The sequence below is a fragment of the Oncorhynchus gorbuscha genome, linkage group LG15, assembly GCF_021184085.1.
Source record: "Oncorhynchus gorbuscha isolate QuinsamMale2020 ecotype Even-year linkage group LG15, OgorEven_v1.0, whole genome shotgun sequence".
NCBI lineage: Eukaryota > Metazoa > Chordata > Actinopteri > Salmoniformes > Salmonidae > Oncorhynchus > Oncorhynchus gorbuscha.
The window spans coordinates 35,468,456-35,491,017 of NC_060187.1; the positions used below are offsets into that span (position 1 = coordinate 35,468,456).

The 22,562-nt window shown below is 51.3% G+C and overlaps 1 protein-coding gene across 1 annotated transcript in view; it reads left to right on the plus strand.

The window, feature by feature from the left end:
- Positions 1-810: 810 nt before the first annotated feature.
- LOC123998362 (glycogenin-1-like) overlaps positions 811-22,562 on the plus strand; it is a 35,591-nt gene continuing 13,839 nt past the window's right edge. Inside the window, exon 1 of the mRNA XM_046303492.1 lies at positions 811-985. Within this exon, the coding sequence (XP_046159448.1) occupies positions 979-985 (7 nt within the window). The 5' untranslated portion in view covers positions 811-978. The remainder of the gene's footprint in view (positions 986-22,562) is intronic.

A 22,562-nucleotide genomic window follows, 5' to 3' on the forward strand; every position in this document is an offset into this window, starting at 1 on the left:
CCATCTGACCACTAGGAGTCGCTAAAGGAACATGGGAACTGGTCTTATAAACCATTTGCAAGCACTTACCATAAATATTTGTTTATTTTTATTCTTTTTTTCACCTTTATGTGTCCAGGTAGGCCAGTTTAGAACAAGTTCTCATTTGCAACTGCAACCTGGCCAAGATAAAGCAAAGCAGTGCGACAAAAACAACAACATATTGTTACACATGGAATAAACAAACGTACAGTCAATAACACAATAGAAAAGTCTATGTAGAGTGTGTGCAAACGTAGTAAGATTAGGAAGGTAAGGCAATAAATAGGCCATAGAGGCGAAATAATTACAATTTAGCATTAACACTGGAGTGATAGATGTGCAGATGATGATGTGCAAGTCGAGATACAGGGGAGCAAAAGAGCAAAAATGAATAAATAACATTATGGAGATGAGGTAGTTGGGTGTGCTATTTACAGATGGACTCTGTACAGGTAAAATCATCGGTAAACTGCTCTGACAGCTGATGCTTAAAGTTAGAGAGGGAGCAAAAAGTATCCAGCTTCAGTGATTTTTGCAATTCGTTCCAGTCATTGGCACCAGAGAACTGGTTGATAAATAACACTGATTGATGTTGATATAGTCGTATTATGTACCGCTAATTTACCTTTCCTTTCTTGTGAACAAGTATGATCATTAGGCCTATCCTTAAGATCAATGATCTATTTAAAAACTGTAATAAAACTGAAATAATAACTAAGACTGACAAACATTTAGATTCTAAATTGCGTGCGTGTGTTTGTGTGTGTATTGTGGCGGGTGTGTGCGCTGTCACGGATCACATGACGCAGAATATGGCCTCCTGACTTGACTCCTTCGTCTTGACAGTCGACAGCTGTGTCTTCTAGCTCTGTATCCACCGAAAAACACCCTGTTAATTAAACACCGAATCTAGCACTCCAGACCCTCCCGAGCTACGGCCACACCGAATAACGGACCATGGCGGGTAAGACAGCGTACAGTCGGTTAATAAGGACGACAGGAATTGTCTATAACCATTAAGCAGTGTTATATTACTTTAGTTTGTTTTATATGATTATGGTTTGATAATATATTAGGCTATGCTTTGGAGCTATAGCCGAATCACACGAAAATTCCAGTAGCTTTGTGTTGCCATCTTTCAGCAACGCTGTTTATATATGGTTTGATGCATGCGCATATTCCACGCAGTTACACAGTCTTCCTATTTATATGTAGATTCTCGTTTTATGCCGCGATGTAGTTAAAGTAACGTTATCCGCGTTGGCAACAAATATGATGACTTCAACTGAAAGTACACCGTATGCTTGTTGTGTTTACGGTCCTGCAGTGTCTGTGCCTACGTGCGGCTCGGCCATTGCTGAATTCCCTCTCTCATCCATCCCGAGGTGTGCACTTGTTTACTCTGCGTAGGGATGTATCAAACACGCACTTTCGCTATATGCCCATGTATTCTACAATATTTACCCGAGAGATAACACGCAGTGGTTTTTAATCGTTGAAAAATAAATCATCACTGGTTTTAAACACGACGCGTTTATTGTCTGTATGGTCAATCTCACAAGTGGAAACGGCTCGTGTAGAACTGCCTTTGACATTACCACCACAAGTTGACATATGACAGTTATAGTACAGTGTGTAAACTATAGGGCTATTCTATGGTAGGGACGGGTAGAGGGTCAGCTATAGGGCTATTCTATGGTAGGGACGGGTAGAGGGTTAGCTATAGGGCTATTCTATGGTAGGGACGGGTAGAGGGTCAGCTTTAGGGCTATTCTATGGTAGGGACGGGTTGAGGGTCAGCTATAGAGCTATTCTATGGTAGGGACGGGTAGAGGGTCAGCTATTCTATGGTAGGGATGGGTAGAGGGTCAGCTATAGGGCTATTCTATGGTAGGGACGGGTAGAGGGTCAGCTATAGAGCTATTCTATGATAGGGACGGGTAGAGGGTCAGCTATAGAGCTATTCTATGGTAGGGACGGGTAGAGGGTCAGCTATAGGGCTAGTCTATGGTAGGGACGGGTAGAGGGTCAGCTATAGGGCTAGTCTATGGTAGGGACGGGTAGAGGGTCAGCTATAGGACTATTCTATGGTAGGGACGGGTAGAGGGTCAGCTATAGGACTATTCTATGGTAGGGACGGGTAGAGGGTCAGCTATAGGGCTATTCTATGGTAGGGACGGGTAGAGGGTCAGCTATTGGGCTAGTCTATGGTAGGGACGGGTAGAGGGTCAGCTATTGGGCTAGTCTATGGTAGGGACGGGTAGAGGGTCAGCTATTCTATGGTAGGGACGGTAGAGGGTCAGCTATAGGGCTAGTCTATGGTAGGGACGGGTAGAGGGTCAGCTATAGGGCTAGTCTATGGTAGGGACGGGTAGAGGGTCAGCTATAGGGCTATTCTATGGTAGGGACGGGTAGAGGGTCAGCTATAGAGCTATTCTATGATAGGGACGGGTAGAGGGTCAGCTATAGAGCTATTCTATGGTAGGGACGGGTAGAGGGTCAGCTATAGGGCTAGTCTATGGTAGGGATGGGTAGAGGGTCAGCTATAGGGCTAGTCTATGGTAGGGACGGGTAGAGGGTCAGCTATAGGACTATTCTATGGTAGGGACGGGTAGAGGGTCAGCTATAGGGCTAGTCTATGGTAGGGTCGGGTAGAGGGTCAGCTATTCTATGGTAGGGACGGTAGAGGGTCAGCTATAGGGCTAGTCTATGGTAGGGACGGGTAGAGGGTCGGCTTTAGGGCTATTCTATGGTAGGGAGGGGTAGAGGGTCAGCTATAGGGCTAGTCTATGGTAGGGACGGGTAGAGGGTCGGCTATAGGGCTATTCTATGGTAGGGACGGGTAGAGGGTCAGCTATAGGACTATTCTATGGTAGGGACGGGTAGAGGGTCAGCTATTCTATGGTAGGGACGGGTAGAGGGTCAGCTATAGGGCTATTTTATGGTAGGTACGGGTAGAGGGTTAGCTATAGGGCTATTCTATGGTAGGGACGGGTAGAGGGTCAGCTTTAGGGCTAGTCTATGGTAGGGACGGGTTGAGGGTCAGCTATAGAGCTATTCTATGGTAGGGACGGGTAGAGGGTCAGCTATTCTATGGTAGGCATGGGTAGAGGGTCAGCTATAGGGCTATTCTATGGTAGGGACGGGTAGAGGGTCAGCTATAGGGCTATTCTATGGTAGGGATGGGTAGAGGGTCAGCTATAGGGCTAGTCTATGGTAGGGACGGGTATAGGGTCAGCTATAGGGCTAGTCTATGGTAGGGACGGGTAGAGGGTCAGCTATTGGGCTAGTCTATGGTAGGGACGGGTAGAGGGTCAGCTATTCTATGGTAGGGACGGGTAGAGGGTTAGCTATAGGGCTAGTCTATGGTAGGGACGGGTAGAGGGTCAGCTATTGGGCTAGTCTATGGTAGGGATGGGTAGAGGGTCAGCTATTCTATGGTAGGGACGGGTAGAGGGTTGGCTATAGGGCTAGTCTATGGTAGGGACGGGTAGAGGGTCAGCTATCGGGCTAGTCTATGGTAGGGACGGGTAGAGGGTCGGCTATGGGGCTATTCTATGGTAGGGAGGGTAGAGGGTCGGCTATGGGGCTATTCTATGGAAGGGAGGGGTAGAGGGTCAGCTATAGGGCTATTCTATGGTAGGGATGGGTAGAGGGTCAGCTATAGGACTATTCTATGGTAGGGACGGGTAGAGGGTCAGCTATAGGGCTATTCTATGGTAGGGACGGGTAGAGGGTCAGCTATTGGGCTAGTCTATGGTAGGGACGGGTAGAGGGTCAGCTATTGGGCTAGTCTATGGTAGGGACGGGTAGAGGGTCAGCTATAGGGCTATTCTATGGTAGGGATGGGTAGAGGGTCAGCTATAGGGCTAGTCTATGGTAGGGACGGGTAGAGAGTCAGCTATAGAGCTTTTCTATGGTAGGGACGGGTAGAGGGTCAGCTTTAGGGCTATTCTATGGTAGGGATGGGTAGAGGGTCAGCTATAGAGCTATTCTATGGTAGGGACGGGTAGAGGGTCAGCTATAGAGCTATTCTATGGTAGGGACGGGTAGAGAGTCAGCTTTAGGGCTATTCTATGGTAGGGATGGGTGGAGGGTCAGCTATAGAGCTATTCTATGGTAGGGACGGGTAGAGGGTCAGCTATAGGGCTATTCTATGGTAGGGACGGGTAGAGGGTCAGCTATTGGGCTAGTCTATGGTAGGGACGGGTAGAGGGTCAGCTATTGGGCTAGTCTATGGTAGGGACGGGTAGAGGGTCAGCTATAGGGCTATTCTATGGTAGGGATGGGTAGAGGGTCAGCTATAGGGCTAGTCTATGGTAGGGACGGGTAGAGAGTCAGCTATAGAGCTTTTCTATGGTAGGGACGGGTAGAGGGTCAGCTTTAGGGCTATTCTATGGTAGGGATGGGTAGAGGGTCAGCTATAGAGCTATTCTATGGTAGGGATGGGTAGAGGGTCAGCTATAGAGCTAGGTAGGGACGGGTAGAGAGTCAGCTATCTATGGTAGGCATGGGTAGAGGGTCAGCTATAGGGCTATTCTATGGTAGGGACGGGTAGAGGGTCAGCTATAGGGCTATTCTATGGTAGGGACGGGTAGAGGGTCAGCTATAGGGCTAGTCTATGGTAGGGACGGGTAGAGGGTCAGCTATAGGGCTAGTCTATGGTAGGGACGGGTAGAGGGTCAGCTATTGGGCTAGTCTATGGTAGGGACGGGGAGAGGGTCAGCTATTCTATGGTAGGGACGGGTAGAGGGTTAGCTATAGGGCTAGTCTATGGTAGGGACGGGTAGAGGGTCAGCTATTGGGCTAGTCTATGGTAGGGACGGGTAGAGGGTCAGCTATTCTATGGTAGGGACGGGTAGAGGGCTAGCTATAGGGCTAGTCTATGGTAGGGATGGGTAGAGGGTCAGCTATAGGGCTAGTCTATGGTAGGGACGGGTAGAGGGTCGGCTATGGGGCTATTCTATGGTAGGGAGGGGTAGAGGGTCAGCTATAGGGCTATTCTATGGTAGGGATGGGTAGAGGGTCAGCTATAGAGCTATTCTATGGTAGGGACGGGTAGAGGGTCAGCTATAGAGCTATTCTATGGTAGGGACGGGTAGAGAGTCAGCTATAGAGCTTTTCTATGGTAGGGACGGGTAGAGGGTCAGCTTTAGGGCTATTCTATGGTAGGGATGGGTAGAGGGTCAGCTATAGAGCTATTCTATGGTAGGGACGGGTAGAGGGTCAGCTATAGGGCTATTCTATGGTAGGGATGGGTAGAGGGTCAGCTATTCTATGGTAGGGACGGGTAGAGGGTTGGCTATAGGGCTAGTCTATGGTAGGGACGGGTAGAGGGTCAGCTATCGGGCTAGTCTATGGTAGGGACGGGTAGAGGGTCAGCTATTCTATGGTAGGGACGGTAGAGAGTCAGCTATAGGGCTAGTCTATGGTAAGGACGGGTAGAGGGTCGGCTATAGGGCTATTCTATGGTAGGGATGGGTAGAGGGTCAGCTATTCTATGGTAGGGACGGGTAGAGGGTTGGCTATAGGGCTAGTCTATGGTAGGGACGGGTAGAGGGTCAGCTATAGGGCTAGTCTATGGTAGGGACGGGTAGAGGGTCAGCTATTGGGCTAGTCTATGGTAGGGACGGGGAGAGGGTCAGCTATTCTATGGTAGGGACGGGTAGAGGGTTAGCTATAGGGCTAGTCTATGGTAGGGACGGGTAGAGGGTCGGCTATGGGGCTATTCTATGGTAGGGAGGGTAGAGGGTCAGCTATGGGGCTATTCTATGGTAGGGAGGGGTAGAGGGTCAGCTATAGGGCTATTCTATGGTAGGGATGGGTAGAGGGTCAGCTATAGGACTATTCTATGGTAGGGACGGGTAGAGGGTCAGCTATAGGGCTATTCTATGGTAGGGACTAGAGGGTCAGCTATGGGGCTATTCTATGGTAGGGAGGGTAGAGGGTCAGCTATAGGGCTATTCTATGGTAGGGATGGGTAGAGGGTCAGCTATAGGACTATTCTATGGTAGGGACGGGTAGAGGGTCAGCTATAGGGCTATTCTATGGTAGGGACGGGTAGAGGGTCAGCTATAGGGCTATTCTATGGTAGGGACGGGTAGAGGGTCAGCTATTGGGCTAGTCTATGGTAGGGACGGGTAGAGGGTCAGCTATTGGGCTAGTCTATGGTAGGGACGGGTAGAGGGTCAGCTATTCTATGGTAGGGACGGTAGAGGGTCAGCTATAGGGCTAGTCTATGGTAGGGACGGGTAGAGGGTCAGCTATAGGGCTAGTCTATGGTAGGGACGGGTAGAGGGTCAGCTATAGGGCTATTCTATGGTAGGGACGGGTAGAGGGTCAGCTATAGAGCTATTCTATGATAGGGACGGGTAGAGGGTCAGCTATAGAGCTATTCTATGGTAGGGACGGGTAGAGGGTCAGCTATAGGGCTAGTCTATGGTAGGGACGGGTAGAGGGTCAGCTATAGGGCTAGTCTATGGTAGGGACGGGTAGAGGGTCAGCTATAGGACTCTATGGTAGGGACGGGTAGAGGGTCAGCTATAGGGCTATTCTATGGTAGGGACGGGTAGAGGGTCAGCTATATCTATGGTAGGGACGGGTAGAGGGTCAGCTATAGGGACGGGTAGGGCTAGTCTATGGTAGGGACTAGAGGGTCTATTAGGGCTATTCTATGGTAGGGAGGGTAGAGGGTCAGCTATAGGGCTATCTATGGTAGGGACGGGTAGAGGGTCAGCTATAGGGCTATTCTATGGTAGGGACGGGTAGAGGGTCAGCTATAGGACTATTCTATGGTAGGGACGGGTAGAGGGTCAGCTATTCTATGGTAGGGACGGGTAGAGGGTCAGCTATAGGGCTATTTATGGGAGGGACGGGTAGAGGGTCAGCTATTCTATGGTAGGGACGGGTAGAGGGTCAGCTTTAGGGCTAGTCTATGGTAGGGACGGGTAGAGGGTCAGCTATAGAGCTATTCTATGGTAGGGACGGGTAGAGGGTCAGCTATTATTCTATGGTAGGCTATAGAGGGTCAGCTATAGGGCTAGTCTATGGTAGGGACGGGTAGAGGGTCAGCTATTGGGCTAGTCTATGGTAGGGACGGGTAGAGGGTCAGCTATTCTATGGTAGGGACGGGTAGAGGGTTAGCTATAGGGCTAGTCTATGGTAGGGACGGGTAGAGGGTCAGCTATTGGGCTAGTCTATGGTAGGGATGGGTAGAGGGTCAGCTATTCTATGGTAGGGACGGGTAGAGGGTTGGCTATAGGGCTAGTCTATGGTAGGGACGGGTAGAGGGTCAGCTATCGGGCTAGTCTATGGTAGGGACGGGTAGAGGGTCGGCTATGGGGCTATTCTATGGTAGGGAGGGTAGAGGGTCGGCTAGATTCTATGGTAGGGAGGGGTAGAGGGTCAGCTATAGGGCTATTCTATGGTAGGGATGGGTAGAGGGTCAGCTATAGGACTATTCTATGGTAGGGACGGGTAGAGGGTCAGCTATAGGGCTATTCTATGGTAGGGACGGGTAGAGGGTCAGCTATTGGGCTATTCTATGGTAGGGACGGGTAGAGGGTCAGCTATTGGGCTAGTCTATGGTAGGGACGGGTAGAGGGTCAGCTATTCTATGGTAGGGATGGGTAGGGCTATTCTATGGTAGGGATGGGTAGAGGGTCAGCTATAGGGCTATTCTATGGTAGGGACGGGTAGAGGGTCAGCTATAGAGCTATTCTATGGTAGGGACGGGTAGAGGGTCAGCTTTAGGGCTATTCTATGGTAGGGATGGGTAGAGGGTCAGCTATAGGCTATTCTATGGTAGGGATAGAGGGTCAGCTATAGGGCTATTCTATGGTAGGGACGGGTAGAGGGTCAGCTATAGGGCTATTCTATGGTAGGGACGGGTAGAGGGTCAGCTATAGAGCTATTCTATGGTAGGGACGGGTAGAGGGTCAGCTATAGGGCTATTCTATGGTAGGGATGGGTAGAGGGTCAGCTATAGAGCTATTCTATGGTAGGGATGGGTAGAGGGTCAGCTATAGGGCTATTCTATGGTAGGGACGGGTAGAGGGTCAGCTATAGGGCTATTCTATGGTAGGGACGGGTAGAGGGTCAGCTATAGGGCTAGTCTATGGTAGGGACGGGTAGAGGGTCAGCTATAGGGCTAGTCTATGGTAGGGACGGGTAGAGGGGCTCAGCTATTGGGCTATTCTATGGTAGGGACGGGTAGAGGGTCAGCTATTCTATGGGCTAGTCTATGGGCTAGGGTAGGGACGGGTAGAGGGTCAGCTATTCTATGGTAGGGACGGGTCAGCTATAGGGCTAGTCTATGGTAGGGACGGGTAGAGGGTCAGCTATAGGGCTATTCTATGGTAGGGACGGGTAGAGGGTCAGCTATAGGGCTATTCTATGGTAGGGAGGGGTAGAGGGTCAGCTATAGGGCTATTCTATGGTAGGGATGGGTAGAGGGTCAGCTATAGAGCTATTCTATGGTAGGGACGGGTAGAGGGTCAGCTATAGAGCTATTCTATGGTAGGGACGGGTAGAGAGTCAGCTATAGAGCTTTTCTATGGTAGGGACGGGTAGAGGGTCAGCTTTAGGGCTATTCTATGGTAGGGATGGGTAGAGGGTCAGCTATAGAGCTATTCTATGGTAGGGACGGGTAGAGGGTCAGCTATAGGGCTATTCTATGGTAGGGATGGGTAGAGGGTCAGCTATTCTATGGTAGGGACGGTAGAGAGTCAGCTATAGGGCTAGTCTATGGTAGGGACGGGTAGAGGGTCAGCTATAGGGCTATTCTATGGTAGGGACGGGTAGAGGGTCAGCTATAGGGCTATTCTATGGTAGGGACGGGTAGAGGGTCAGCTATAGGGCTATTCTATGGTAGGGACGGGTAGAGAGGGTCAGCTATAGGGCTATTCTATGGTAGGGACGGGTAGAGGGTCAGCTCTAGCTATGGTAGGGACGGGTAGAGGGTCAGCTATTATTCTATGGTAGGGACGGGTAGAGGGTCAGCTATTCTAGGTAGCTATTCTATGGTAGGGACGGGTAGAGAGTCAGCTATAGAGGCTTTTCTATGGTAGGGACGGGTAGAGGGTCAGCTTTAGGGCTATTCTATGGTAGGGATGGGTAGAGGGTCAGCTATAGAGCTATTCTATGGTAGGGACGGGTAGAGGGTCAGCTATAGGGCTATTCTATGGTAGGGATGGGTAGAGGGTCAGCTAGATGGTAGGGACGGGTAGAGGGTTGGCTATAGGGCTAGTCTATGGTAGGGACGGGTAGAGGGTCAGCTATTGGGCTAGTCTATGGTAGGGACGGGTAGAGGGTCAGCTCTATGCTATAGAGCAGCTATAGGGCTAGTCTATGGTAGGGACGGGTAGAGGGTCAGCTATAGGGCTATTCTATGGTAGGGATGGGTAGAGGGTCAGCTATTCTATGGTAGGGACGGGTAGAGGGTTGGCTATAGGGCTAGGGTAGGGACGGGTAGAGGGTCAGCTATAGGGCTAGTCTATGGTAGGGACGGGTAGAGGGTCAGCTATTGGGCTAGTCTATGGTAGGGACGGGGAGAGGGTCAGCTATTCTATGGTAGGGACGGGTAGAGGGTCAGCTATAGAGCTATTCTATGGTAGGGATGGGTAGAGGGTCAGCTATAGGGCTAGTCTATGGTAGGGACGGGTAGAGGGTCGGCTATGGGGCTATTCTATGGTAGGGAGGGGTAGAGGGTCGGCTATGGGGCTATTCTATGGTAGGGAGGGGTTCAGCTATATTCTATGGTAGGGATGGGTAGAGGGTCAGCTATAGGACTATTCTATGGTAGGGACGGGTAGAGGGTCAGCTATAGGGCTATTCTATGGTAGGGACGGGTAGAGGGTCAGCTATTGGGCTAGTCTATGGTAGGGACGGGTAGAGGGTCAGCTATTGGGCTAGTCTATGGTAGGGACGGGTAGAGGGTCAGCTATAGGGCTATTCTATGGTAGGGATGGGTAGAGGGTCAGCTATAGGGCTAGTCTATGGTAGGGACGGGTAGAGGGTCAGCTATAGAGCTTTTCTATGGTAGGGACGGGTAGAGGGTCAGCTTTAGGGCTATTCTATGGTAGGGATGGGTAGAGGGTCAGCTATTAGGGCTATTCTATGGTAGGGATGGGTAGAGGGTCAGCTATAGGGCTATTCTATGGTAGGGACGGGTAGAGGGTCAGCTATAGGGCTATTCTATGGTAGGGACGGGTAGAGGGTCAGCTATTGGGCTAGTCTATGGTAGGGACGGGTAGAGGGTCAGCTATTGGGCTATTCTATGGTAGGGACTAGAGGGTCAGCTATAGGGCTATTCTATGGTAGGGATGGGTAGAGGGTCAGCTATAGGGCTATTCTATGGTAGGGACGGGTAGAGAGTCAGCTATAGAGCTTTTCTATGGTAGGGACGGGTAGAGGGTCAGCTTTAGGGCTATTCTATGGTAGGGATGGGTAGAGGGTCAGCTATAGGCTATTCTATGGTAGGGATGGGTAGAGGGTCAGCTATAGGGTAGGGATGGGTAGAGGGTTCTATGGTAGGGACGGGTAGAGGGTCAGCTATAGGGCTATTCTATGGTAGGGATGGGTAGAGGGTCAGCTATTAGTCTATGGTAGGGGGACGGGTAGAGAGTCAGCTATAGAGCTTTTCTATGGTAGGGACGGGTAGAGGGTCAGCTTTAGGGCTATTCTATGGTAGGGATGGGTAGAGGGTCAGCTATAGAGCTATTCTATGGTAGGGACGGGTAGAGGGTCAGCTATAGAGCTATTCTATGGTAGGGACGGGTAGAGGGTCAGCTATTCTATGGTAGGCATGGGTAGAGGGTCAGCTATAGGGCTATTCTATGGTAGGGACGGGTAGAGGGTCAGCTATAGGGCTATTCTATGGTAGGGACGGGTAGAGGGTCAGCTATAGGGCTAGTCTATGGTAGGGACGGGTAGAGGGTCAGCTATAGGGCTAGTCTATGGTAGGGACGGGTAGAGGGTCAGCTATTGGGCTAGTCTATGGTAGGGACGGGGAGAGGGTCAGCTATTCTATGGTAGGGACGGGTAGAGGGTTAGCTATAGGGCTAGTCTATGGTAGGGACGGGTAGAGGGTCAGCTATTGGGCTAGTCTATGGTAGGGACGGGTAGAGGGTCAGCTATTCTATGGTAGGGACGGGTAGAGGGCTAGCTATAGGGCTAGTCTATGGTAGGGATGGGTAGAGGGTCAGCTATAGGGCTAGTCTATGGTAGGGACGGGTAGAGGGTCGGCTATGGGGCTATTCTATGGTAGGGAGGGGTAGAGGGTCAGCTATAGGGCTATTCTATGGTAGGGATGGGTAGAGGGTCAGCTATAGAGCTATTCTATGGTAGGGACGGGTAGAGGGTCAGCTATAGAGCTATTCTATGGTAGGGACGGGTAGAGAGTCAGCTATAGAGCTTTTCTATGGTAGGGACGGGTAGAGGGTCAGCTTTAGGGCTATTCTATGGTAGGGATGGGTAGAGGGTCAGCTATAGAGCTATTCTATGGTAGGGACGGGTAGAGGGTCAGCTATAGGGCTATTCTATGGTAGGGATGGGTAGAGGGTCAGCTATTCTATGGTAGGGACGGGTAGAGGGTTGGCTATAGGGCTAGTCTATGGTAGGGACGGGTAGAGGGTCAGCTATCGGGCTAGTCTATGGTAGGGACGGGTAGAGGGTCAGCTATTCTATGGTAGGGACGGTAGAGAGTCAGCTATAGGGCTAGTCTATGGTAAGGACGGGTAGAGGGTCAGCTATAGGGCTATTCTATGGTAGGGATGGGTAGAGGGTCAGCTATTCTATGGTAGGGACGGGTAGAGGGTTGGCTATAGGGCTAGTCTATGGTAGGGACGGGTAGAGGGTCAGCTATAGGGCTAGTCTATGGTAGGGACGGGTAGAGGGTCAGCTATTGGGCTAGTCTATGGTAGGGACGGGGAGAGGGTCAGCTATTCTATGGTAGGGACGGGTAGAGGGTTAGCTATGGGGCTATTCTATGGTAGGGAGGGGTAGAGGGTCGGCTATGGGGCTATTCTATGGTAGGGAGGGGTAGAGGGTCAGCTATAGGGCTATTCTATGGTAGGGATGGGTAGAGGGTCAGCTATAGGACTATTCTATGGTAGGGACGGGTAGAGGGTCAGCTATAGGGCTATTCTATGGTAGGGACGGGTAGAGGGTCAGCTATTGGGCTAGTCTATGGTAGGGACGGGTAGAGGGTCAGCTATTGGGCTAGTCTATGGTAGGGACGGGTAGAGGGTCGGCTATGGGGCTATTCTATGGTAGGGAGGGGTAGAGGGTCGGCTATGGGGCTATTCTATGGTAGGGAGGGGTAGAGGGTCAGCTATAGGGCTATTCTATGGTAGGGATGGGTAGAGGGTCAGCTATAGGGCTATTCTATGGTAGGGACGGGTAGAGGGTCAGCTATAGGGCTATTCTATGGTAGGGACGGGTAGAGGGTCAGCTATTGGGCTAGTCTATGGTAGGGACGGGTAGAGGGTCAGCTATTGGGCTAGTCTATGGTAGGGACGGGTAGAGGGTCAGCTATAGGGCTATTCTATGGTAGGGATGGGTAGAGGGTCAGCTATAGGGCTAGTCTATGGTAGGGACGGGTAGAGGGTCAGCTATAGAGCTTTTCTATGGTAGGGACGGGTAGAGGGTCAGCTTTAGGGCTATTCTATGGTAGGGATGGGTAGAGGGTCAGCTATAGAGCTATTCTATGGTAGGCATGGGTAGAGGGTCAGCTATAGGGCTATTCTATGGTAGGGACGGGGAGAGGGTCAGCTATAGGGCTATTCTATGGTAGGGACGGGTAGAGAGTCAGCTATAGAGCTTTTCTATGGTAGGGACGGGTAGAGGGTCAGCTTTAGGGCTATTCTATGGTAGGGATGGGTAGAGGGTCAGCTATAGAGCTATTCTATGGTAGGCATGGGTAGAGGGTCAGCTATAGGGCTATTCTATGGTAGGGACGGGTAGAGGGTCAGCTATAGGGCTATTCTATGGTAGGGACGGGTAGAGGGTCAGCTATAGGGCTAGTCTATGGTAGGGACGGGTAGAGGGTCAGCTATAGGGCTAGTCTATGGTAGGGACGGGTAGAGGGTCAGCTATTGGGCTAGTCTATGGTAGGGACGGGTAGAGGGTCAGCTATTCTATGGTAGGGACGGGTAGAGGGTTAGCTATAGGGCTAGTCTATGGTAGGGACGGGTAGAGGGTCAGCTATTGGGCTAGTCTATGGTAGGGACGGGTAGAGGGTCAGCTATTCTATGGTAGGGACGGGTAGAGGGCTCTAGTCTATGGTAGGGATGGGTAGAGGGTCAGCTATAGGGCTAGTCTATGGTAGGGACGGGTAGAGGGTCGGCTATGGGGCTATTCTATGGTAGGGAGGGGTAGAGGGTCAGCTATAGGGCTATTCTATGGTAGGGATGGGTAGAGGGTCAGCTATAGAGCTATTCTATGGTAGGGACGGGTAGAGGGTCAGCTATAGAGCTATTCTATGGTAGGGACGGGTAGAGAGTCAGCTATAGAGCTTTTCTATGGTAGGGACGGGTAGAGGGTCAGCTTTAGGGCTATTCTATGGTAGGGATGGGTAGAGGGTCAGCTATAGAGCTATTCTATGGTAGGGACGGGTAGAGGGTCAGCTATAGGGCTATTCTATGGTAGGGATGGGTAGAGGGTCAGCTATTCTATGGTAGGGACGGGTAGAGGGTTGGCTATAGGGCTAGTCTATGGTAGGGATGGGTAGAGGGTCAGCTATAGAGCTATTCTATGGTAGGGACGGGTAGAGGGTCTGCTATGGGGCTATTCTATGGTAGGGAGGGGTAGAGGGTCGGCTATGGGGCTATTCTATGGTAGGGAGGGGTATAGAGGGTCAGCTATAGGGCTATTCTATGGTAGGGATGGGTAGAGGGTCAGCTATAGGACTATTCTATGGTAGGGACGGGTAGAGGGTCAGCTATAGGGCTATTCTATGGTAGGGACGGGTAGAGGGTCAGCTATTGGGCTAGTCTATGGTAGGGACGGGTAGAGGGTCAGCTATTGGGCTAGTCTATGGTATTCTAGGGACGGGTAGAGGGTCAGCTATAGGGCTATTCTATGGTAGGGATGGGTAGAGGGTCAGCTATAGGGCTAGTCTATGGTAGGGACGGGTAGAGAGTCAGCTATAGAGCTTTTCTATGGTAGGGACGGGTAGAGGGTCAGCTTTAGGGCTATTCTATGGTAGGGATGGGTAGAGGGTCAGCTATAGAGCTATTCTATGGTAGGGACGGGTAGAGGGTCAGCTATAGAGCTATTCTATGGTAGGGACGGGTAGAGGGTCAGCGTTAGGGCTATTCTATGGTAGGGACGGGTAGAGGGTCAGCTATAGAGCTATTCTATGGTAGGGACGGGTAGAGGGTCAGCTATAGGGTAGGGATGGGTAGAGGGTCAGCTATAGGGCTAGTCTATGGTAGGGACGGGTAGAGGGTCAGCTATAGAGCTATTCTATGTAGGGACGGGTAGAGGGTCAGCTATAGAGCTATTCTGTGGTAGGGACGGGTAGAGGGTCAGCTATAGGGCTATTCTATGGTAGGGACGGGTAGAGGGTCAGCTATAGGGCTATTCTATGGTAGGGATGGGTAGAGGGTCAGCTATAGGGCTAGTCTATGGTAGGGACGGGTAGAGGGTCTATGGGGCTATTCTATGGTAGGGATGGGTAGAGGGTCAGCTATAGGGCTATTCTATGGTAGGGACGGGTAGAGGGTCAGCTATTCTATGGTAGGGACGGTAGAGAGTCAGCTATAGGGCTAGTCTATGGTAGGGACGGGTAGAGGGTCAGCTATAGGGCTATTCTATGGTAGGGATGGGTAGAGGGTCAGCTATGGGGCTATTCTATGGTAGGGAGGGGTAGAGGGTCAGCTATGGGGCTATTCTATGGTAGGGAGGGTAGAGGGTCTATAGGGCTAGTCTATGGTAGGGACGGGTAGAGGGTCAGCTATCGGGCTAGTCTATGGTAGGGACGGGTAGAGGGTCAGCTATAGGGCTATTCTATGGTAGGGAGGGGTAGAGGGTCGGCTATGGGGCTATTCTATGGTAGGGAGGGATAGAGGGTCAGCTATAGGGCTATTCTATGGTAGGGATGGGTAGAGGGTCAGCTATAGGGCTATTCTATGGTAGGGATGGGTAGAGGGTCAGCTATAGGACTATTCTATGGTAGGGACGGGTAGAGGGTCAACTATAGGGCTATTCTATGGTAGGGACGGGTAGAGGGTCAGCTATTGGGCTAGTCTATGGTAGGGACGGGTAGAGGGTCAGCTATTGGGCTAGTCTATGGTAGGGACGGGTAGAGGGTCAGCTATAGGGCTATTCTATGGTAGGGATGGGTAGAGGGTCAGCTATAGGGCTAGTCTATGGTAGGGACGGGTAGAGGGTCAGCTATAGAGCTTTTCTATGGTAGGGACGGGTAGAGGGTCAGCTATAGAGCTATTCTATGGTAGGGACGGGTAGAGGGTCAGCTTAGGGCTATTCTATGGTAGGGACGGGTAGAGGGTCAGCTATAGGGCTATTCTATGGTAGGGACGGGTAGAGAGTCAGCTATAGAGCTTTTCTATGGTAGGGACGGGTAGAGGGTCAGGGCTATTCTATGGTAGGGATGGGTAGAGGGTCAGCTATAGAGCTATTCTATGGTAGGGACGGGTAGAGGGTCAGCTATAGAGCTATTCTATGGTAGGGACGGGTAGAGGGTCGCTTAGAGCTATTCTGTGGTAGGGACGGGTAGAGGGTCAGCTATAGAGCTATTCTATGGTAGGGACGGGTAGAGGGTCAGCTATAGGGCTATTCTATGGTAGGGATGGGTAGAGGGTCAGCTATAGGGCTATTCTATGGTAGGGACGGGTAGAGGGTCAGCTATGGGGCTATTCTATGGTAGGGAGGGGTAGAGGGTCAGCTATAGGGCTATTCTATGGTAGGGATGGGTAGAGGGTCAGCTATAGGACTATTCTATGGTAGGGACGGGTAGAGGGTCAGCTATTCTATGGTAGGGACGGTAGAGGGTCAGCTATAGGGCTAGTCTATGGTAGGGACGGGTAGAGGGTCAGCTATAGGGCTATTCTATGGTAGGGACGGGTAGAGGGTCAGCTATTCTATGGTAGGGACGGGTAGAGGGTCTATAGGGCTAGTCTATGGTAGGGACGGGTAGAGGGTCAGCTATAGGGCTAGTCTATGGTAGGGACGGGTAGAGGGTCAGCTATGGGGCTATTCTATGGTAGGGAGGGGTAGAGGGTCGGCTATGGGGCTATTCTATGGTAGGGAGGGGTAGAGGGTCAGCTATAGGGCTATTCTATGGTAGGGACGGGTAGAGGGTCAGCTATAGGGCTATTCTATGGTAGGGATGGGTAGAGGGTCAGCTATAGGACTATTCTATGGTAGGGACGGGTAGAGGGTCAGCTATAGGGCTATTCTATGGTAGGGATGGGTAGAGGGTCAGCTATAGGACTATTCTATGGTAGGGACGGGTAGAGGGTCAGCTATAGGGCTATTCTATGGTAGGGACGGGTAGAGGGTCAGCTATTGGGCTAGTCTATGGTAGGGACGGGTAGAGGGTCAGCTATTGGGCTATCTATGGTAGGGACGGGTAGAGGGTCAGCTATAGGGCTATTCTATGGTAGGGATGGGTAGAGGGTCAGCTATAGAGCTATTCTATGGTAGGGATGGGTAGAGGGTCAGCTATAGGGCTAGTCTATGGTAGGGACGGGTAGAGGGTCAGCTATAGAGCTATTCTATGGTAGGGACGGGTAGAGGGTCAGCTATAGAGCTATTCTATGGTAGGGACGGGTAGAGGGTCAGCTTTAGGGCTATTCTATGGTAGGGAGGGTAGAGGGTCAGCTATAGGGCTATTCTATGGTAGGGATGGGTAGAGGGTCAGCTATAGGGCTATTCTATGGTAGGGATGGGTAGAGGGTCAGCTATAGGACTATTCTATGGTAGGGACGGGTAGAGGGTCAGCTATAGGGCTATTCTATGGTAGGGATGGGTAGAGGGTCAGCTATAGGACTATTCTATGGTAGGGACGGGTAGAGGGTCAGCTATAGGGCTATTCTATGGTAGGGACGGGTAGAGGGTCAGCTATTGGGCTAGTCTATGGTAGGGACGGGTAGAGGGTCAGCTATTGGGCTAGTCTATGGTAGGGACGGGTAGAGGGTCAGCTATAGGGCTATTCTATGGTAGGGATGGGTAGAGGGTCAGCTATAGAGCTATTCTATGGTAGGGATGGGTAGAGGGTCAGCTATAGGGCTAGTCTATGGTAGGGACGGGTAGAGGGTCAGCTATAGAGCTATTCTATTGTAGGGACGGGTAGAGGGTCGCGTTAGAGCTATTCTGTGGTAGGGACGGGTAGAGGGTCAGCTATAGAGCTATTCTATGGTAGGGACGGGTAGAGGGTCAGCTATAGAGCTATTCTATGGTAGGGATGGGTAGAGGGTCAGCTATAGGGCTAGTCTATGGTAGGGACGGGTAGAGGGTCGGCTATGGGGCTATTCTATGGTAGGGAGGGGTAGAGGGTCAGCTATAGGGCTATTCTATGGTAGGGATGAGTAGAGGGTCAGCTATAGGACTATTCTATGGTAGGGACGGGTAGAGGGTCAGCTATTCTATGGTAGGGACGGTAGAGAGTCAGCTATAGGGCTAGTCTATGGTAAGGATGGGTAGAGGGTCGGGTATAGGGCTATTCTATGGTAGGGATGGGTAGAGGGTCAGCTATGGGGCTATTCTATGGTAGGGAGGGGTAGAGGGTCGGCTATGGGGCTATTCTATGGTAGGGAGGGGTAGAGGGTTGGCTATAGGGCTAGTCTATGGTAGGGACGGGTAGAGGGTCAGCTATCGGGCTAGTCTATGGTAGGGACGGGTAGAGGGTCGGCTATGGGGCTATTCTATGGTAGGGAGGGGTAGAGGGTCGGCTATGGGGCTATTCTATGGTAGGGAGGGGTAGAGGGTCAGCTATAGGGCTATTCTATGGTAGGGATGGGTAGAGGGTCAGCTATAGGGCTATTCTATGGTAGGGATGGGTAGAGGGTCAGCTATAGGACTATTCTATGGTAGGGACGGGTAGAGGGTCAGCTATAGGGCTATTCTATGGTAGGGACGGGTAGAGGGTCAGCTATTGGGCTAGTCTATGGTAGGGACGGGTAGAGGGTCAGCTATTGGGCTAGTCTATGGTAGGGACGGGTAGAGGGTCAGCTATAGGGCTATTCTATGGTAGGGATGGGTAGAGGGTCAGCTATAGGGCTAGTCTATGGTAGGGACGGGTAGAGAGTCAGCTATAGAGCTTTTCTATGGTAGGGACGGGTAGAGGGTCAGCTATAGAGCTATTCTATTGTAGGGACGGGTAGAGGGTCGCGTTAGAGCTATTCTGTGGTAGGGACGGGTAGAGGGTCAGCTATAGGGCTAGTCTATGGTAGGGACGGGTAGAGAGTCAGCTATAGAGCTTTTCTATGGTAGGGACGGGTAGAGGGTCAGCTTTAGGGCTATTCTATGGTAGGGATGGGTAGAGGGTCAGCTATAGAGCTATTCTATGGTACGGACGGGTAGAGGGTCAGCTATAGAGCTATTCTATGGTAGGGACGGGTAGAGGGTCAGAGCTATTCTGTGGTAGGGACGGGTAGAGGGTCAGCTATAGAGCTATTCTATGGTAGGGACGGGTAGAGGGTCAGCTATAGAGCTATTCTATGGTAGGGATGGGTAGAGGGTCAGCTATAGGGCTAGTCTATGGTAGGGACGGGTAGAGGGTCGGCTATGGGGCTATTCTATGGTAGGGAGGGGTAGAGGGTCAGCTATAGGGCTATTCTATGGTAGGGATGGGTAGAGGGTCAGCTATAGGACTATTCTATGGTAGGGACGGGTAGAGGGTCAGCTATTCTATGGTAGGGACGGTAGAGAGTCAGCTATAGGGCTAGTCTATGGTAAGGACGGGTAGAGGGTCGGCTATAGGGCTATTCTATGGTAGGGATGGGTAGAGGGTCAGCTATTCTATGGTAGGGACGGGTAGAGGGTTGGCTATAGGGCTAGTCTATGGTAGGGACGGGTAGAGGGTCAGCTATCGGGCTAGTCTATGGTAGGGACGGGTAGAGGGTCGGCTATGGGGCTATTCTATGGTAGGGAGGGGTAGAGGGTCGGCTATGGGGCTATTCTATGGTAGGGAGGGGTAGAGGGTCAGCTATAGGGCTATTCTATGGTAGGGATGGGTAGAGGGTCAGCTATAGGGCTATTCTATGGTAGGGATGGGTAGAGGGTCAGCTATAGGACTATTCTATGGTAGGGACGGGTAGAGGGTCAGCTATAGGGCTATTCTATGGTAGGGACGGGTAGAGGGTCAGCTATTGGGCTAGTCTATGGTAGGGACGGGTAGAGGGTCAGCTATTGGGCTAGTCTATGGTAGGGACGGGTAGAGGGTCAGCTATAGGGCTATTCTATGGTAGGGATGGGTAGAGGGTCAGCTATAGGGCTAGTCTATGGTAGGGACGGGTAGAGAGTCAGCTATAGAGCTTTTCTATGGTAGGGACGGGTAGAGGGTCAGCTTTAGGGCTATTCTATGGTAGGGATGGGTAGAGGGTCAGCTATAGAACTATTCTATGGTAGGGACGGGTAGAGGGTCAGCTATAGAGCTATTCTATTGTAGGGACGGGTAGAGGGTCAGCTTAGAGCTATTCTGGGTAGGGACGGGTAGAGGGTCAGCTATAGAGCTATTCTATGGTAGGGACGGGTAGAGGGTCAGCTATAGAGCTATTCTATGGTAGGGATGGGTAGAGGGTCAGCTATGGGGCTAGTCTATGGTAGGGACGGGTAGAGGGTCGGCTATGGGGCTATTCTATGGTAGGGAGGGGTAGAGGGTCAGCTATAGGGCTATTCTATGGTAGGGATGGGTAGAGGGTCAGCTATAGGACTATTCTATGGTAGGGACGGGTAGAGGGTCAGCTATTCTATGGTAGGGACGGTAGAGAGTCAGCTATAGGGCTAGTCTATGGTAAGGACGGGTAGAGGGTCAGCTATAGGGCTATTCTATGGTAGGGATGGGTAGAGGGTCAGCTATTCTATGGTAGGGACGGGTAGAGGGTTGGCTATAGGGCTAGTCTATGGTAGGGACGGGTAGAGGGTCAGCTTTAGGGCTATTCTATGGTAGGGATGGGTAGAGGGTCAGCTATAGGACTATTCTATGGTAGGGACGGGTAGAGGGTCAGCTATTCTATGGTAGGGACGGGTAGAGGGTCAGCTTTAGGGCTATTCTATGGTAGGGATGGGTAGAGGGTCAGCTATAGGACTATTCTATGGTAGGGACGGGTAGAGGGTCAGCTATTCTATGGTAGGGACGGTAGAGAGTCAGCTATAGGGCTATTCTATGGTAGGGACGGGTAGAGGGTCAGCTATAGGGCTATTCTATGGTAGGGATGGGTAGAGGGTCAGCTATTCTATGGTAGGGACGGGTAGAGGGTTGGCTATAGGGCTAGTCTATGGTAGGGACGGGTAGAGGGTCAGCTTTAGGGCTATTCTATGGTAGGGATGGGTAGAGGGTCAGCTATAGGACTATTCTATGGTAGGGACGGGTAGAGGGTCAGCTATTCTATGGTAGGGACGGGTAGAGGGTCAGCTTTAGGGCTATTCTATGGTAGGGATGGGTAGAGGGTCAGCTATAGGACTATTCTATGGTAGGGACGGGTAGAGGGTCAGCTATTCTATGGTAGGGACGGTAGAGAGTCAGCTATAGGGCTAGTCTATGGTAGGACGGGTAGAGGGTCGGCTATAGGGCTATTCTATGGTAGGGATGGGTAGAGGGTCAGCTATTCTATGGTAGGGACGGGTAGAGGGTTGGCTATAGGGCTAGTCTATGGTAGGGACGGGTAGAGGGTCAGCTATCGGGCTAGTCTATGGTAGGGACGGGTAGAGGGTCGGCTATGGGGCTATTCTATGGTAGGGAGGGGTAGAGGGTCAGCTATAGGGCTATTCTATGGTAGGGATGGGTAGAGGGTCAGCTATAGGACTATTCTATGGTAGGGACGGGTAGAGGGTCAGCTATTCTATGGTAGGGACGGTAGAGAGTCAGCTATAGGGCTAGTCTATGGTAAGGACGGGTAGAGGGTCGGCTATAGGGCTATTCTATGGTAGGGATGGGTAGAGGGTCAGCTATTCTATGGTAGGGACGGGTAGAGGGTTGGCTATAGGGCTAGTCTATGGTAGGGACGGGTAGAGGGTCAGCTATAGGACTATTCTATGGTAGGGACGGGTAGAGGGTCAGCTATTCTATGGTAGGGACGGGTAGAGGGTCAGCTTTAGGGCTATTCTATGGTAGGGATGGGTAGAGGGTCAGCTATAGGACTATTCTATGGTAGGGACGGGTAGAGGGTCAGCTATTCTATGGTAGGGACGGTAGAGAGTCAGCTATAGGGCTAGTCTATGGTAGGGACGGGTAGAGGGTCAGCTATAGGGCTATTCTATGGTAGGGATGGGTAGAGGGTCAGCTATTCTATGGTAGGGACGGGTAGAGGGTTGGCTATAGGGCTAGTCTATGGTAGGGACGGGTAGAGGGTCAGCTATCGGGCTAGTCTATGGTAGGGACGGGTAGAGGGTCGGCTATGGGGCTATTCTATGGTAGGGAGGGGTAGAGGGTTGGCTATGGGGCTATTCTATGGTAGGGAGGGGTAGAGGGTCAGCTATAGGACTATTCTATGGTAGGGACGGGTAGAGGGTCAGCTATAGGGCTATTCTATGGTAGGGACGGGTAGAGGGTCAGCTATTGGGCTAGTCTATGGTAGGGACGGGTAGAGGGTCAGCTATTGGGCTAGTCTATGGTAGGGACGGGTAGAGGGTCAGCTATAGGGCTATTCTATGGTAGGGATGGGTAGAGGGTCAGCTATAGGGCTAGTCTATGGTAGGGACGGGTAGAGAGTCAGCTATAGAGCTTTTCTATGGTAGGGACGGGTAGAGGGTCAGCTTTAGGGCTATTCTATGGTAGGGATGGGTAGAGGGTCAGCTATAGAGCTATTCTATGGTAGGGACGGGTAGAGGGTCAGCTATAGAGCTATTCTATTGTAGGGACGGGTAGAGGGTCAGAGCTATTCTGTGGTAGGGACGGGTAGAGGGTCAGCTATAGAGCTATTCTATGGTAGGGACGGGTAGAGGGTCAGCTATAGAGCTATTCTATGGTAGCGATGGGTAGAGGGTCAGCTATGGGGCTAGTCTATGGTAGGGACGGGTAGAGGGTCAGCTATGGGGCTATTCTATGGTAGGGAGGGTAGAGGGTCAGCTATAGGGCTATTCTATGGTAGGGATGGGTAGAGGGTCAGCTATAGGACTATTCTATGGTAGGGACGGGTAGAGGGTCAGCTATTCTATGGTAGGGACGGTAGAGAGTCAGCTATAGGGCTAGTCTATGGTAAGGACGGGTAGAGGGTCGGCTATAGGGCTATTCTATGGTAGGGATGGGTAGAGGGTCAGCTATTCTATGGTAGGGACGGGTAGAGGGTTGGCTATAGGGCTAGTCTATGGTAGGGACGGGTAGAGGGTCAGCTTTAGGGCTATTCTATGGTAGGGAT